Source organism: Dasypus novemcinctus, chromosome 23 (assembly GCF_030445035.2).
Source record: "Dasypus novemcinctus isolate mDasNov1 chromosome 23, mDasNov1.1.hap2, whole genome shotgun sequence".
Lineage (NCBI taxonomy): Eukaryota > Metazoa > Chordata > Mammalia > Cingulata > Dasypodidae > Dasypus > Dasypus novemcinctus.
Window position 1 is genome coordinate 31,240,104 of NC_080695.1, and position 18,048 is coordinate 31,258,151.

Here is an 18,048-nt window from a genome sequence, read left to right on the forward strand (position 1 = left end):
ATGGCTCAAGCAGTTGAGCTCCCACCTCCCACACGGGAGGTCCTGGGTTCAGTTCCCAGTGCCTCCTGAAAAAACAAAAGCAAACCACAAGCAAAACAAATGAAAAAATCAACTCAGGGGAGCCAATGTGGCTCGGTGGTTAAGCACTGGTTTCCCACATATGAGGTCCTGGGTTCATTCCTTGGCCCCCAGGACCTCCAAAAAAAAAAGTATACACACACACACATATATATACATACACACATATATTTTTTTATATACATAGTAATATAATAATTTTTTTAAAGATTTTTTAATTTATTTCTCTCCCCTTACCCCCCACCCCAGTTGTCTGTTCTCTGTGTCTATTTGCTGCGTGTTCTTTTGTCCTGTCTGCGTCTAATAAAATTTTTTAAATACATAGAACTACACTACATAGGCAGTGAATCCTAAATTAAACTATGGATTACAGTTAACAGCACAATTATTAAAATGTGCTTTCATCAATTGTAACAAATGTATCACATCAGTGTAAGGTATTAATAGGAATCGTATATGGGAATCCTATATTTTATGCACGATTGTGCTATAAACCTACAACTTCTCTAATAAAAAATTATATATATTTAACCCAGATGAGTTTTTATTAAGAAAATATGTTCCAGAGCACACTTAACTCAATTTAATTTCTTGATCAATTTCCTGTACTGTCAAACTGCTCCCATATTTTTCAATTGTATTTTATTAAACTTATTTTTATTCGGAAAAATCCCCTGCAGAGTCCTGCTTGGCTGCTGCCCCGCTGCTTGGGGGCCTCACCTCTCCCTCCTGCTCACTCCACCCCCCCCCAGCCTCCCCGCTGGCCCCTGCCTCGGCCTCTGCGCCCCTGCGCCCCTGCGCCCCCGCGCCGGTATTCCTCCCCACCTGGAGAGGAGGTTCCCTCCACATCTGCGTGGCTGCCCCCTCCCCTCCTTTGCTCAAGTGTCACCTCAGGGAAGCCTTTCCTGACCACCCCATTTTATAAACCAAATGCCTGCCCTCCTCCCCTCTGCACCTCATCCTGCTGTCCCCACCCCCTTAGTCTGTCCTAAGCTGTCTTTCATAGCACGCATCGAAATAGTCTTTGAAAATCAATGGCCTATAAAATCAACACACAAGAGGGACCGGTTGCCACGCCTGCCCCACCCACTCAAGGGGACGGGGGTCACTGTCCTGTGCCACGATGCATGCCAAGCACCGGGCACCTCAATAAATGTTTGTTGAATGAATGCGAGGTGCTGACTTACCTGAGCCCGCTGCCCACACCAGGATCAGGCAGCTCACGGGGAGCGCGAGCCCAGGGCGAAGCCACCCCATGAGGAGATCCCAGGGCACCTGCCGCGAGAAAGAAGCCCAGTCAGTGCCAGCCCGTGGCGCCCCCCACCCCACCGTCTGAGTGTCGCTCCAGTGCTGACCCCACTGGAGATGCACCCCCTCCCCAAGCCATCTGTGTCGACGTGAACAGTGAGCCCCTCTGAGTTTCCCAGGGCTCTATTTATGATCATGAACCACGGCCACGATCCACAAAGCCACAGGGTGAGGGTGAGCCACAGAACCCCTGTCCCAAGAGACACTGCTTGATAAAATACCATGGCTCACCAAGATGAAGAAACTGCAGGTTTCTGTAAGACCCCAAAGTCCATAACACACATATTGTACAAAGGCTCTGATAAGTCCTGCAGCAGAGAAACTTTGTTCTTCATTTTAACCTATGTTTACCAAATTAATTCTCACACCCTCCCTTTGTTTTTTAGAGGGGCAGGCAAAATCCTAATTCATCCCCTTGCAGAATTTACAATTCCTTGAAATATACTTTAGAAATACTGACCTAATTATTCAACCTTCCAAAACTAGTTAAATCAATTATGGTTCACCCATGCAACAGAACATTAGGCAGCCACTGAGAATGAGGCTGCTGATGTGTTAGACTGATTGCAAGAATGGCCTCCGGTCTTCACCTTCCCTGTAGCCAAGTCACCTTGCAGGGCGCCCCCTCCTCCAAACCACCCCCCCCCCCCCCCGCCTCCGGGGCAGGGCATCCCCCTCCCGGCCCCGGGCTTGCTCTGTGCTTGCTTTAGTCGCCAGAAGATCAGCAGAGGCGACGCCCTCCGAGGCTCGAGAAAGCACTTGCTTGGTTTTGCTTGAGCTTTTGCCCCTCAGCCACGGCCTGGAGAACACGTCTGGACTAGCCTGTGGGAGGACAGTGGCAGGCGGAGTGGAGCCGAGGCACCGCCAGGGTCCAGCCACAGCCGTCCTGCCTGAGGCAACGGGCAGCAGCCCCGGTCACCTGAGTGAGCTTGAGCAAGACCCGCAGGGCCGCGGCCACCCGCAGCTGACCGGAGCCTCAGGAGGGCCCAGCCAAGATCAGCCAAGCCCAGGAACGCCGCACGCCGTAGCACGACGGCGAAACCACTGTCTGTCGGTGCAGGCCCCTGAGGTCATGTGGTCGTTTGCTGCCCAGACATTACTGACGGCCCCTTCCAGTCGCGGACCCTGTCCCCCCACCACCCCCTCCTCACCCCAGAGATCCCTTTTGCTCTTTATGTCGTTTGGTTTAGAGCACCACCCCCTGTTGTGTTAGTGACACCCAAGAATGCATGACTGGTGAATAAAAATTCAAAGGGACTGGGAAACGGACTTTGGCCCAGTGGTTAGGGCATCCGTCTACCATATGGGAGGTCCGCGGTTCAAACCCCGGGCCTCCTTGACCCGTGTGGAGCTGGCCCATGTGCAGTGCTGATGCGCGCAAGGAGTGCCCTGCCACACAGGGGTGTCCCCCGCGTAGGGGAGCCCCACGCGCAAGGAGTGCGCCCGTGAGGAGAGCCGCCCAGCGTGAAAAGAAAGAGCAGCCTGCCCAGGAATGGCGCCGCCCACACTTCCCGTGCTGCTGACGACAACAGAAGCGGACAAAGAAACAAGACGCAGCAAAAAGACACCAAGAACAGACAACCAGGGGAGGGGGGGAAATTAAATAAATAAATAAATCTTAAAAAAAAAAAAATTCAAAGGGACTGTCGCAGTTTGATATTACTGATGAATTCCAGAATGAAACATTAGATTATGCTTGTAAACTGATCTTTTCCTCTGGGCATATTAGATTATTTTGGATTCATAGGTTTACTTGATTAAGTAATTACGTAAACCTCTTCTGCCAGTAGGGCACCCTTTGGTGGGTGGGGACTCACAGATAAAAGGCATGGCAAAGGACAGAGTGGGAGCTTTTGATGCAACGGTTTTTGATGTTGGAGTTTTGGTGTTGGAGTTTGATGCAGAAGCCTTAAGCTGGAGCCCCGGGAAGTAAGCTCACAGAGGAAAGAGAAGCCAGCCTCGGGAAGAGAGAAACCCCGAGTCCAGGAAGAAGCAAGCCCTGGGAAGAGAGGAACCCTGAACCCAGAGAGAAGCAAGACCCAGGAAGGAAGGAACCCAGGAAGCCTGAACCCTGCAGATGTCGGCAGTCATCTTGCTCCAACACATGGAAATAAGCTTTGGGGAGGGGAGTAACTTATGCTTTATGACCTCGTAACTGTAAGATCCTACCCCAAATAAATACCCTTTATAAAAACCAACCAATTTCTGGTATTTTGCATCAGCATCCCTTTGGCTGACTAATACAGGTACTGACACAAAAAGAATACACAATTCAAATTCCGCCAAATGGCAAGGCCCACCAATAATCCACTTACATTTGAATATCTACTCTTCCAGCTTTGTCTATAAAAATAGTGAAATGAATATGCATTTTATTAACCAAAATTACAGCACTCTACAGACTGACTTAAATTTTACACTTACTAGATCACTATTATCTTCCTATGCTACTAAACGTAGCATCAAATTTAATAGTATCCCACTGTTTGAGGGTCACTGGATGTTTAGGTCTTGTTTATGATGATGATTATTACCATTATTACTCTATTACAAACAGTGTACTAATATTCTTCCTTGGAGAATGATCTCCACACATTTCTCTGCTTATTATTCTCAAGTTTAAACACTTCCTTTGCTACTTATTAGCTGTGAAACTTTAGCAAACTGTTTAACCCCTCCACACCTCAGTTTCCCTACCTATAAAATGGGGACAATAATAGTCCCCATCTCATCAGGGTATTGGGAAGATTAAGTGAGCTAGAACATGCAGAGCCCTTAAAACAGTGTTTAGAACCTAGTAAAGTCTCAAGAGATATTTTCAGTTATATCATTGAGAAATATTTTCAAAGGACAAATATCGCATGATTGCCTTGATATGAAATAATGAAAAGAAACAAACTCAGAAAGTCAGAATCTAGAGTACAGGCTACAAGGAGACAGCGTTGGGGTAAGGAATTGGGAGTTAAGGCTTAAAATGTACAGAGTTCCTGTTTGGGATGGTGGAAAGAAAGAAAGAGGGGGAGAAAGGGAGAGAGAGAAAGAGAGAAAGAAAAGAAGGAAGGAGGGAGGGAGGGAGGAGGAAAGAGGGAAGAGGTAAGAGGGAGGAGGGAGGAGGGAGGAGGGAGGAGGGCAGGCTATCAAGATTCATTCACCGAGGAAATGGGGTGTCGTACCTGAGCGCCGTTTATAAACCCGGGGTCCCCTCCAGGACGAAGCCCGGTGCGGGATGATCGTGTCACCCAGGGCCCCGGTCCTGGCCTCTTAAAGGCCACCCAGCACCAAAGGCAATCAGCACCCTTTGGAGAAACAGTTGATTCCAGGAGCAGGGCAAGTACAGATGAGCCTGGATGCTTGTCATGCCAGAAAGCAAGAAAGGGCTTGAAGAACGATGGGGACATGTCCAAACGACTCAGGAGGCAGCTGGAACGGGCACCCGCTGGCCAAATTGGACGTAATTTGAGCATCAAACTAAAACATTATAGAAACCAACTGCAACCCAAGGAGCAACCCAGAAACCCAGGGGCCGCTGCTGAGAGAGCAGCAAATGGGGGAGAAGGAAAAGCTCTATTTCCCACAGCAACCTCCAGGAATCTCTCCACAAGCCTCGTGTTATTTATGAACTGATAAGCCAAGCTACTTATTAACTAACTGTACAGTAGAAAAGCCTGGCAGACATCAGTAACCCAATTAACATCCTCAGGAGCGGGACAAACCACCATCAGGAGCTCTCTGAAGTGTCCCCTGAGCAGGGAGCTGCTTCCCTCCTCTGGCGTCCCTGCAAAAACGCATACATCATGCGGAACCCGGACAGACCTACAGGGAGGGACAACCTGTAGAGGAGCCGGCCTGTACCCTTCAAAGATGCCACAGGAGCAAAAGACGGGGTAAGCATGGGACTGTCCCCTTTTCCAACTGTCATCTGGAAACGAGAGACGGCTCTGCTCACTGCTGGGCCCCCAGCACCTAAAAGAGTGCCCGGTGAATAGCAGGTGTGCAATAAACGCTTGCTGAATAAATGCATTGTAGACACAAGCTGGGCCCCTAATGAGCCCGACGCAGGGCTCGGCACGGAACTGGAAAGTTCCTCTGAGGGAGAGACCTCCATGCCCACTCGAAGTCCTGACTTGCCTTCCGTGGCTGAATGACTCAAGGACGGAGGGGCAGGAGTGGGGCAGTGGGTCTGTGATACCAGCTTCCTCTGCAAAGTTCTGGCAACTTTCACTCCAAGTTCACAGATACCCACAGCATCCTGTGGCAGAGATGGCGAAGGTTTCACTTTAGCCCAGATTTTGAAAAGAGAGAAACAGAGAGGCCAGTATGCCTGTCCAAGGTGGCACAGCAGAAGGATTTGGGGTAGGGAGGGAGAGGGGCAGGTTGTCAAGCAGCCCAGACAAGGTCACCTACAATGTCCCATCTGTGGCCAGAGTTGTTATCTATGATCTGTTGCAGAGGGTACGTGCTCATGCATGCCTGCACTCACAGGCACACACAACGCACACAGAAACAGCAGCCAGCTTCACAGGGAGGTGCAGGGTCTGCACCCCAGGGGAAACAGGCACAGCGGCATAAGAGAAGCAGCCTCCTTACAATCACAGGGCATGAAGGGCACAGGTGCAGAGGAGTAAAGGATACCTGCAGGTGATCAGGGTCACGTAGGCACGGCAGCAGCAAAAGAAAATCATTTCGAGTTCCACCAACGAATCGTGGGATTCCTGATGCCTTGGGGTGGGAAGGGGTCTCGGGGGTCGCCGGGGTAGCTCAGCTGCCAACCTGCAAGTACCCCATCTCTGCCGTGCTGCCATGCAGTTTCTGCTTACACTCCTCCAGGGACGGGGCGCTCGCCTGCAGGCCAGGGCTGAGCAGAGCCCGACCACTGGAAACATTTTCTTGATGCTAAGCCAAGACAAGACAAGAACCAGGCTTGCCCAGCGCGCACGTTGCGCCTGCCACCCTGCTACGGGCTTCAGAGGCATGCTTTACCAACGCTGCCCAGGAATCCTGCGAGGTACAGACTACTGTTAGTCCCACTTTCTAGCTGAGAAAACTGAGGCCAGAGAACTCAAGCAGCTGCCCAGGCTCCCACAGCTAGTGAGAGGACAGAGTTAGAATCAGCATCAGGGTCCGTCTCTGCCAAGCTCAAGGCGCCCTCCATATAGCAATGCCTTCAGCCTCCTAGAACCACAGGTTGAATCCACCGAGGCAAAGGGAAACGAACTGGAGAGTCGGCCGTCCTCCTTGTCGATGTCAAGGACCAGCTGCCCACGCACAGGACGAGCAGGCCTCACTGAGCACGAGAAAAGTCAGGGTATTTTGTCAGCAAACTCCCCACAAGCCAAAAGTGAGGAAGCAGCTTAAAACAAACAACCAAACCAAACAAAAAACCCAGTGCCCGCTTCAGTGGCGCACATATTGGAGTTGGAACTGTACAGAGAAGATTAGCATGGCCCCTGCATAAGGATAACATGCAAATTCATGAAGTGTTCCATATTAAAAAAACAAAAATAAATAGAATAAAAAACGAAAACCCCTACCTCAGGCCATATTAACAGAGGTATGAAAACCAGGACAAGGAAGGAGACAGTGTCCAATCACACCTGTGTATCCCTTTAGAAGGAATACTGCTGAGCTGAAGCTTGTTGAGAAGATGCCAGTCAACAGAGAGGGCTTGAAATCCCAGAGGGCCTAAAAGGTCTTTGCCTAAAAGATCCTGGCCTCTTCTATCCTGTAGCCTCATTGTTCACTTAGCAAACACACAGTATTTGCCAAGTGCCAGGTTTTCTTTGAAGCACTTTACACATATTAACTCATTTTACACTCAGAACAGCCCTGTGAAGAAAAAGTATTATTACTTCCCCCATTTTCAAATAAGGAACCAAGGCACAGAAAGGTCAAGTGATTTGCCTGAGGTTGCACAGCTGCAGCAATGCCAGGATTTGGACCTGGGCAGTGGGGCTGCAGAGCCTTGGCTCCTAACCACCATCTCCAGCCTGACGCCAGAGTCCTTGTGGGGTTTTACTGTTTCAGCGGGGAGGTCACTGGCCTCTCTGAACATTCTGGTGTGACCTTCAAAGCCTCTTTTGAGAAAAGCGTAGCCATTTTAAGGGGCTCACAGATCCCCTGAAGGCTCTCTGGGGACTCCAGGTCTAGGGCCCCTCCTCTAGGTGACGAGAAGCTCTTGAGGGTCTTTGAGCAGGGGAGTGGCAAGATCCTTCAGAAAACCTGTCCTGGGGCGGGGAGGGCAGTGCCAGGGGGAAGGTCTGGGGGCGAGGCACTCCCTGCGTCTTCTCCACAAGCAGCCGGGCCAGGGAGTCCTCCCGGGGGGCTCGGACCCCCAGAGCTCCTGGCCCATGGCGCCGAGCACCTCTGACTCAGAAGGCATTCCAAGTCCCCACCCGGCAAAACAAGCCCGTTCCATTTATACATCACTCTTGAAATGACAAGTATGGGAAAAAAGGCCAGACCAGCGGTTGCCAGGAGCTCCGTAGGGCGGGGGCGGCGGTGCGGGGAGGCGGTGTGGCTATAAAAGGGCAACTGGAGGGCTCCTGGCGGTGATGGATCTGTTCTGGTCTTGGCTGCGCTGGTGGGTGCCGCGACCCAACTGCACAGAACGAGACACACGCGTGCAAACGAGAACCAGCAAAATGGGCAAATCCGAGCAGGCTCCGTGGGCTGCAGCGAGGCCGAGAGCCTGGTTGAGCCAGTGTTCTAGAGTTCCACGGTATGCTGTCGCCGGCAAGCCGAAGGGTGGAGGGGACCGCGCTGTATTATTTCTTACAACTGCACGAGCATCTACAATTATCTCAAAATTAAAAGTTTCATTTTCAAAAGTGAAAAAACAGACCTCAGCCCCCCAAGTCTCCCGTCCCCCTGGCCTGATGCACTCAGCCCTTTCCTCGCTTACAGCCTTTCCGTAAACCTCGGACACAGGCAAGGGAAGCCTTCTCTGACGTCCCTGCCTGTCCAGCAACCCCACTGCTCCTTATCACGGCACCCTGTGTATTTCCGTCGTAGTACTTATCACTGCCTCTAATCATTTTTATGAGGCTAGATATGTGAATGTTTATTTTATTTCAGGATGCAGAAAGCAAAGATTGAAAGATTTGACTGCAAAGATTCTTTTCAACTTCCCTCGATCAAAACGCACTCTAAACAAGAGAAAGCAAGCAAAAGGCGAGAAAAAGGTACCAATCAACATGAAAAAGGACTTCATATACAAAGAAGTCTTACAAATCAATAATACAAACTTTAAGAAAAATAGGCAAAAGGACATATATAGTTCACAAAGGGATTCCCTATCGGAAGGATGTGAAATAGCCACTCTCAATACGCTGCTAGTTAGTGAACTTGGAGAGTGTAAAAGATTACCTGGAGCATTAAAATTCTCAGACCATGTAGGTATTGCCAGGTCCCCCGCCCCCCGTGAGAATGCGAGCCCCAGGTGGGCAGTTTGACGGCTGCTGGGGTCAGAGCTATTTCCCCGGAGCCTGAGAGACACAGGCTCGCGGGACAGCCCGGCCGCGCCCGGCCGCCTCTGGGAGCACCCGGGAGCCGGCGCTGAGGACAGCGCGAAAGAGGAGACCCCGGCGGGGAGGCGGGGAGGCCCCGCGCCCCGAGCCCCGGGCCCCGAGCAGCACGGAGGGCAGAGGCGCCCGGCCGGGGACGCGCCGCAAGCCCGGGCGCGCCAGCCCCTAACTCACTTTTTCGGTTTGGGGAAGGTGAGAGGCGAGTCCTGAAAGGTCGGACGCGGCGGCAGCCCCGCAGAGCGCGGGAGGCAGAGGCCCGAGGCCGCGGGGCAGGGGCCTCCTGCGCCCCCCGCCTGGCAGCACGCGGCGGGCAGGGGAGCGGGTCAGCAGCAGGACGCCGTCAGCCCCGCGGCGAGGGCGGGAGGAAGCCGGGGCGGCGGGGCTGGGGGCCGGCCTCGAGCCTCTGACCCCGAAACCCGCCGTCCTCCGGCCTGGAGCTTCCTGGGGCTTCCGGGACAGCCCGGCTGCCCTGGCCGGGGGCCAGGGACACTTCTCCCCGAGCAGCGGCCTTCCCAGAACTGCCGCTCGCTGGGGTTCCCAGAACCAGCAGCTACGTCAGCAGCGCTACCCGGGACCGGGGGTGGGGGTGGCTCCAAAATGGCCAGGCGCCCCCCCTAGCCGGCGGGGGGGGGGGGGGGGGGGCAGGCTGATTCAGCCGCCACCAGAACAAACAAGGAGCGGCCACTCGGCCAGCAGAGCCCCCAGGCTCCCCGCTCTCCCGCAGCGTGCTCCCCAGGCCGCACCCCCGGGCTCATGCCTCTGATATGCTCACTGCCAGCAAGTGGTTTCTGAGCACCTAATGTGTGCCGGCTACTACAGGTGCAAGCAAAGCATTCATTCCTTCATTCCTTTAACAAATCTTTGAGGGAGACAGGAAGCCACTGGCAGGTTCTGAACAGAGAAGTGGCCTAATGAGGCTTTAAAAAGATCCCTCTGGCTGATGCGGTGGCGAAAGCCCTGTGGGGTCAAGAGCAGAAGCAGGGACCAGAGAGGAGGCCGCTGCGGACAAGGGCAGCAGGGGGAGGTGGGCTGGACTCTAGATCTGCCCTGTGGGTCCATCGGCCAAGGACCTGCCGCAGAATGGATGCTGGGGGGACCGGGGTCATGCAGCAGGAGTGGAGCACGACCCGGGGCTTCCGGCTTGGGCTCCTGGGAGGATGGAGGTGCCATTTGCCAAGACAGGTGGACTCTGGGAAGGAGGAGCGTGAGGAACAGGCCTGGAAGGGGCAGTGGGCGTCGTAGTCTCAGAAGAAATAAGAAGTTCAGGGGCAGCAGTTAGGGGGAAGGGGTGCAGAGACCACCCCAGGGCCTGGAAGAGGAAGGTCCTCCAGGGAGAGGCGGGGGGGGGGCAGTGCATCCACAGGAACCGCGGCTCTAGGGGGGCAGGGAGCATGTCTTGCCTTCCCTTCAACCAGAGTGCCTGGCCCCGTGCCTGGCACACAGTAGGTGCTCAAAATAAATGACGGAGGGGGAGCGGATGTGGCTCAAGCAGTTGGGCATCTGCCTCCACGAGAGGTCCCGAGTTCAGTTCCCAGTGCCTCCAAGAGAAGACGAGCCGCAAAGAGCTGCATCAAGCACAGAAGTGGCTCAAGCAGGTGGGCACTCGCCTGCCATGTAGGAGGTCCTGGGCTTGGTTCCCGGTGCCTCCTGAGGAAGATGAGCAGACAACGAGCAGACAGACGAGGGAGCCATGGGTGGGGGGAATAAAAATTTTAAACAAAATTGACAGAGTATTTTACTTTAATCCTATTTTAACACATGCACTGCTTCCTTGGTGCCAGGCACTGTTCCAGATGATAAGCGGTAAGTACAATTATTAAACCTATTTTACAGATTATGGAGGTTCTTAAGAGAGAGAGAGGCATGAGAGCAAAGAATGAGTGAATGAATAACCAGCAGGAAAGAGGGTGTGGCTGCTGCCAACCCCATCAGATGGGCGGTTGACTGGAGGTTGTCTAGAGGGCGTGGTGGGTAAGAGCGGAGTTCAGCAGAGGCGGATGATAAGGTGGCAGAAGAGACTCAGAGGCCATCCAAAGGGCGATGCGGAACCACTGACGGCTGTTCAGTGAGAGAGGCCCCAGGCTCAGATTTACTCTCCAGAAAGGCCACTCCGAATTCTGAATGGAGAAGAGACTAGAAGGGCCCAGGGCAGGAGCAGGAAGATGAGCTAGGAGGCTACCGCGGTCCAGGAGAGGGATGAGGCGGCTCGGACTCAGGTGGCGCTGGGTGGGTTCAAGGCCTTTTCTGGGTGGTGAAAGTGGCAGATGGCGGGGATGATGGTGGCGGAGCTGGGAAAGAGGGGGCAGGTGGCCTCGGGCTCGGGCAGTGGGGCCTCGGGCCACCTCTCCCTGCAATGGGCCCCTGGAAGAGGAGCAGGCAGGCTTGCTGGGAAGACCACGATTCCGCAGCACCGCAGACACATTGAGTGGACGAGGCTGGGGGTCCCGGGGAGGCACACAGCCGGCAGCCGGCCCCCGTGGCCTGGAGCCCAGAAGACAGACTGGGGCCAGAGACAGGCTTGAGGGCCATCAGTTGTCGCTGTGGCGGAAAGCCCGAGGGGCGTCAGTCTGGGATCCGGCCCTGTCTGACCCTGGACTTGCTGGGCCATATGCCAAGGGCCACTTGATGCCAAGAGCCGGGAAGCCTCTGCGGAAGGTACTGTAGGGAGGAGGTGGAACCCCGCTGGCGCCCCGCTCCCCCGGCAGCAGCCACCCTACAGCACCCAAAATCCCTTATCCTGCTGCTTTTCTGCCTTGCACTTCCTCCTCCCGGCTTTCGCTCACGTGTTAACTGTTTCCTATCCGAAGCCCCTGCTGGAGCTTCACAGGGCAGGGACCGCGCCGGCAGGGCCAGGGGCCAGCACACTGCCCGGCACGCACTCGGGGCTCTCTAAGGTTTTGCAGAATGGACAAAGGAATGAATGAATTCCCCCAGCCAGCCGGGAGGTTTTGCCTCTCGCCGCTGGATAAACACCCACCAGTTCTGGCTCAGAGTCCCCTCTAAAAGCCCTAATGCAGACCCAAAGCTCAGCCTCCGGAGAGCTGGTAATTGGGGCATTTCTGGGGTTATCACTGCCTGGAGCAGCCATCGTGTGGTGGACCGCCAAGGCCTCAGGATGACACCTGCCCCAGTGCGGATTAGGCTTCGGGTTCTCAATGACAGCAAGTCGGGGCCTGTTCTCGGACTTGACTCGCTGACTCCTTTAACCCTGGCAACAACCCAATAAGCATGCCAAGTGTAGTTATGACCTTCCCCGGTGTAGAGATGGGGAAACTGAGGCCCCTGCAGGCACAGGAACCTGCCTAAGGAGACCACTAGTAAGTGGTGGAGTGCCCAGCAGGGAGACAGCAGCCAGTCGCTGCTTTCATCCATCTCTGCTCGCTCCGCCCAGCAAGCCCCAGGTGGAAGATGTGACTGAACATGCCCCAAGCAAGGGATTCAAAACCTCCCAAGGTGGCAAGCCAGGAAGTGGCCGAGCTGGGATTCAGCCTCTGTCACTGTTTGCCCAGCTCGCATCCTCGGACTTGCCTCAACAGCGACCAGGACTCTGCCCCCGGGCAGATAAGAGCTCCCTGTTCATTGTCCATCTGCAGCCAGGCACGGGGTGGGGCTGGGGTGCTTTCCTGCCCCCGGTTTTTCCTGTTGTTTGCCCCATATGGTCCTGGAATTGTTCCTGGCATGGGTGGCAACACATAGATTTGTGGGCAGCAACCCCGGAGCACCTGAGTCACAGAAGCTAGTAACTCGGGGCCTAAGTGCCCTGACTGGCTGGAGAGACCTTGGCAAACTGGGGTCCTCTTAGGACCTCAGTTTCCTTTTCTGTGAAATGTGGGCAGGACCACTTGCCTCACTGGGTGGTAAATGGGAGGGGACAGGAGGCAGCCTACCGGGGCACTGATCATACTGTGTTTCTGAACTAGGTAATAAGCATGTGTTCACTTTGTGAAAATTCAAAGAGCACCTGTACACTGTACATTTGTCTGCACTTGTCTGCAGGCATGTTTCACTTCAGTAAAAAGGTAAGTAAAAAGATGGATGAGAGAGAAAGAAGAAAGCAGAATCTGAAATCTTCGCTATTAAGGGATGCCCGCAAAGATCTCAAAATCACCAATTCTCGGGGCGGTAGGATCCCAAGACCCTTCAGTCCATCTCAATACGTCAGGTCTCTTAAGGCCTTTACAAGGGGCCATCCTCCCTCTACTAACTTGCCTCCTGCACCTGGAAGCTCACTGCCTCTGGAGACAGCTCCCCACCCACAGCCACCTCTCTCCATGGCCAAAGAGAGAGCTCTCAGACTCAACTCAAATCTCTAAGGAGATTCAGACATGTGACATCAAGCAGTAGAGAGGGGACAAGTGGCAAGCACACGCCAGTTCTAAAGGGGCAGCCGCCACTCTGCTCCAGCCGCCTTTTGTCATGTGAAAATGATGGCCTGGTTGCTGCTCTATCTTTTGACTTTTCAAATAAGCTAGAAATCCAGATTTTCATGGCCCTTGTCCTGATTTTTAAATACTGGAAAATAGGGAAGCAGACTTGGCCCAGTGGTTAGGGCGTCCATCTACCACATGGGAGGTCCGCGGTTCAAACCCCGGACCTCCTTGACCCGTGTGGAGCCAGCCCGTGGGCAGTGCTGATGCGTGCAAGGAGTGCCCTGCCATGCAGGGGTCCCAGGGGAGCCCCACGCGCAAGGAGTGCACCCCGTAAAGAGAGCCGCCCAGAGCGAAAGAAAGTGCAGCCTGCCCAGGAATGGCGCCACACACACGGAGAGCTGACACAACAAGATGACGCAACAAAAAGAAACACAGATTCCCGTGCTGCTGACAACAACAGAAGTGGACAAAAAAAGGAGAACACACAGCAGATGGACACAGAGAACAGACAACTGGGGTGGGGGAAGGGGAGAGAAACAAATAAAATAAATCTGAAATAAAAATAAAAATAAATACTGGAAAATAATTGATGTTTAAGAAACACACCCTGTGGCCCTGAAATCCTACATTTGTGGGCCCTATTTGGCTTAGTCGCCAGCTGGTGTCCTCTGGGGTGGACAGTTGAATGTCCTAAGAAAGCAGGAGATCCCAGCAAGAGGAAGAAGGGCAGCACACGAGCCCCCTCCCCAACGCCCACCCCAAGCCCTGGCAGCCCCCGACTGGAGGCAAAAGGCCGTCCTTCCTAGCCGGGATCCCTTTTGGTCCGGATGACCTCATCTCATTGTGGGGCCCAGGTTGTCACGGTGATGAGAAGGGAGCTGGGCTGAGATGCTTTGGGGCTGCTGGGTAGCCTCATGGCACCAGGGAGGATCCCCCAGAACTCCACAAGCCCCACTGTCGTCCCCATGGGAGGCGGGCGAGGGGACCAAGCGCAGTCTGCGCTAACGCTGCGCTCTCCCACCCCTGCCCCGCGATCCCCCAGGGCGCCCGTGACTTCCCCATCTTGCTTTGACCTGGGCTGCTGCTTCTGCCCGAGATGGCTCTCTGACTCTCAGTGTCCCCCGTCCCCCTCCAGTGATGCCCTCGTCAAGATGCCACTCATGAAACTCCTGGTCAGACCCCGCTCCTTCCCAGCCCACCTCGCGACTCTGTCCATTCCTCTGCCCCAACATCCTTTTCGTTCTGATTAACAAGGAACTGCACACAGTTTTGTTTTAAGTACTGGGGCCGGGGGATTGAACCCCGCCTCATATGCGGGAAGCTGGGGCTCAACCACTGAGCCACATTGGCTCCCCTAAGTTGTTTTTTGTTTGCTGGTTGTTTGTTTTCACTTTGTTTTGCTTTTAGGAGGCACTGGGGACTGAACCCGGGACCTCCCATGTGGGAAGCAGGTGCTCAGCTGCTTTAGCCACATCCGCTCCCTGCACACATTTTTTTCTCATTCCAGACTGAAAGTTCCTCCAGGGCCGCAACTGTGTCTTACTCATGTCTTATTCCGGAAAGAGCAGGCAGCCAACCAGTGGTTGTGAAATTGAGGTCATCAGCTTCTGCGTCATTCTCTCAGGCTTGCTGGGTGCTTTCCCACCCTCAGAACTTGGCACATGCCAGGCTCACTGCCTGGAATGCTGGACAGCTTTTCACCCAACTGCTACTATGTGTACAAGGGAGTCTGCCGTCCTTTCATGCTCAGTCTCGTGTACTTTCAAACACACACAAACACAAACAGAGGGAGAGGCAAGGCAGGTCATATTTCCATTTTTTGGATGAGGAAATTGAGGCTTGCACAGGGGGAATGACTTGCCCAAGATTACCAAACAAGTTGGTTGCAGAGCTAAGGCTGGAAGGCAAGTTTGTATTTGTTTGTTTTAACTAGGTTCAAAGAAAAGTCCTGTAACCTTAGGGTTGAAGAAAAGAAAATAAAGAGCTGAAAATTATTTAGTCAAGAAAAATGGCAAAAAAAAAAAAAAAATCTAATAGGTATAGGAATACTATCAAATAAAATAGAATTCAAGGCATCAAAGTGTGAAAAGAGAAAGAAAGCTGTTTTCTACTGATACAAGGAGAGATTCATCAAGAAGACACAAAAACAATCAAACCGTATGCATCTAGCATCACAGCTTCAAAAATAAAGCAAAAATACAATAGAATGCCAAGGTGAAATTAACAGATCCTCCATCACAGAGGAAGACAAATCAAATAGAAACACGAAAACATAGAAAACCTGAATAACATAATTAGAAAGCTTGATCTAATAGATAAATTTCTAGAACATTACACCCAACAAAAAAATACACATCCTTTTTGAACACAAGAGGAACATTTATAAAACACTGAACAGAAAATGGTATCAACAAATTCTTCATCACTGGTATCAAAGAACCATATTTAACCACACGGATCATATCCAAAGCAGACAGAACTTGCCATTCCCTGAGCCAGGAACAAGGACTAATAGAACTGTGGTTGTGTAGCCTGGAAAAGAGAAACCCTGGGCTGAGGTCACTAGGATGTAGTTATAGTCCGAGAGCCAGAAAGTGGCAGCTCCTGAAAAGACGACTTGGCCAAATCTCAGGAAGGATTTTCCCCCAGTTAGAGCTGCCCAGCTGTGGGAAAGCAGTTTCTGTAGAAGGTAAGCAAGGCACAATGTAAGGACGTGCGGGCTCCGAGGGTCTGGAGGATGCCCGGCCCACAATCTTGCGAATCTTCTCTCCTGCGAAGTTTCATTTCCTCTTTTGAAAAGACAGCATACTTTTCTGGCTGCTTCAGGAAAAGTCCAAGTTCTCCAAAATGGTTCTTGGTGACTGTGATCCCTTTTTTCTGACCAAGAATTTCCTTTCTTTTAAAACCTACTCCTCGGGCTGGGGAGCCCAGAACAGTGCCGAAACGCATGGGCTACCTGGGTGCAGCCTCAGCAGACCTGGGTTCAAGTCCTGTCTCTGCCACTTACAAGCCGTGCCGCCCGGGCAAGCCTCAGGTCCTCCTCAGTGAAATGGGGAAGGTCACCCAGTCACCTACCTGCCTCCACCTAACAGAGCACCTGCTATATGAGCTGAGCCTGCATTAGCTCCTGCTTTCCTAGGGAAGGGGCCTCCACTTGTCTCACTCACGGCCTGACCACATTCACGGGGTTTCTGGGAAGCTCTGTGGGAGGGGGTGGTAAGTACATAAACAATGTGAAAAAAAAAAAGGCAGATTTTTCTAAGATGTGGGTAGGCCTTTAGTATTTGAGCATGTTTTCCATTATGAGCTTACACTCAGCCGACCTTTATTTAGGGAGGCAGTGGACCAGAGGAGTTAAGACTACGACTCTGGAGCTGCCGTGTTCACAGCCCTGCTTTGCCACCTTCAAGCGGTGTCACCCCGGATAAGTTACTTAAACCCTCTGCACCTCCATTCCTTCATCCGTAAAATCTGGGTAAGATACTACCCCAAAGGGTAATTATACAAGTTGAATGACATAACGCGGGTATCCAGCTCCTGTTTATCTCCTGGACTTATTTGTCCCCTTGCTCAATTTTATGTAACCACACCAACTTTTTTGCTGCACATGAAACAAGCCTGGCTTGTTCCCACCACGGGGCCCTTGCAGAGAATCACTCTTCTAGATTTTCACGACTCGTTAGTTAAGGTCTCAGCTGAAACGTCACTGCCCCCGCTAGACAGCTCCTGACTCCTGTGATGGCATGGCTGTGTCCCCAGGACCTGGCATATCTGAACGGACATAAGCATGTCACACAGGCCTGGCCCTCGAGACGCGAGCCCGGGATCGCGTGGGACTCCTCACCGCGTCAGCTGGCTCTGCAGGCTGGAGACTCTCAGGCCTTGACAAGCCCCCAGCTCAGAGTGCCCCTGCAGGAATTCTGTTCCACAAACCCCTGGAGAGCCTCAGCTCTTCCCTTCCTTTCAGCAGGACCCACTTCCAGCTCTCCTGGGGGAGGCAAGAGGAGACCCAGGAACCCCCCAGGCCCACTGTCGTGAAGACCGAGGATTTCTTAGGGAACGCGAGGCGAGGAGGCCGCCTTGGGGGCCCGAGAGCAAGAATGAGTCAGTCGGGGCCCAGCCTGAAACCTCAGAGGCAGCACCGCTTCTTGGAAGGACAAGAACATTCGCTTTTAGACGAACTCTGCGTGAGCGGGCGGCGAGGGCGGGCAGGGCCCGGAAGTGGGGTCCGTGGGGTGGACACGGCCCCCTGCGCCGTCCTCGGCGATTCCTGCCACCTGGCGTGTCCTTCCCAGGCCTCTGCCCTCAGTCTACACTCAAACGTCCCCTCCCCAGAGAAGCCCCCCTGACTCCCTCCCACCTTACTCATCTTCGAAGCACTGACTAGCTGGCAGGATATTGCAGGTCTTTCTTGTGAAATCCTGGGTGCCAGATGCATGCCAGAATTCAGAATTACTCAAATTTTAGAAAGGTCACCTTGTGTAAACACCACCCCTACACGACCCCTCCCGGGGCCTGGGGCAGCACCCTGGGATCTGTCACGACAGTATTTCTGCAGCAGGACCTATGAACGTTCAGGCCAAGCGGGATGAAGAAGGACTCTAAAAAGCCTCATGCTGCGTTTCAGGTCAGGTTTCACTTCCACATGAGTTACGAAAAGACTTTCGGTTTTCAGAGCTTGTGGATTCTGGAATTACAGGTGGTAAGCAGTACAGGTCTGCATGTATTTATCTGTTTGGGTATCGCCCATTTTGTCAACTAGAAATGCA

At 53.0% G+C, this 18,048-nt stretch overlaps 1 protein-coding gene and 1 non-coding gene across 5 annotated transcripts in view; one reads left to right on the forward strand and one right to left on the reverse strand.

Annotated features, from left to right (window-relative positions):
* The window catches only part of IL4R (interleukin 4 receptor), a 43,134-nt gene that overhangs the window by 21,769 nt on the left and 3,317 nt on the right, over positions 1–18,048 (reverse strand). For 2 of the 4 annotated variants that reach the window (XM_058286158.1, XM_058286160.1), the window contains exon 2: positions 1,266–1,353. In XM_058286158.1, the coding sequence (XP_058142141.1) occupies positions 1,266–1,353 (88 nt within the window). Of the gene's footprint in view, positions 1–1,265; positions 1,354–4,559; positions 4,857–9,083; positions 9,444–18,048 lie in introns of those variants that run through there. The other 2 variants (XM_058286159.1, XM_058286157.2) reach the window with 2 other exon arrangements.
* LOC111762312 (U6 spliceosomal RNA) lies at positions 6,772–6,878 on the forward strand. Its single transcript, XR_002795451.1, has one exon. It is a non-coding gene; the product is annotated as a U6 spliceosomal RNA (small nuclear RNA).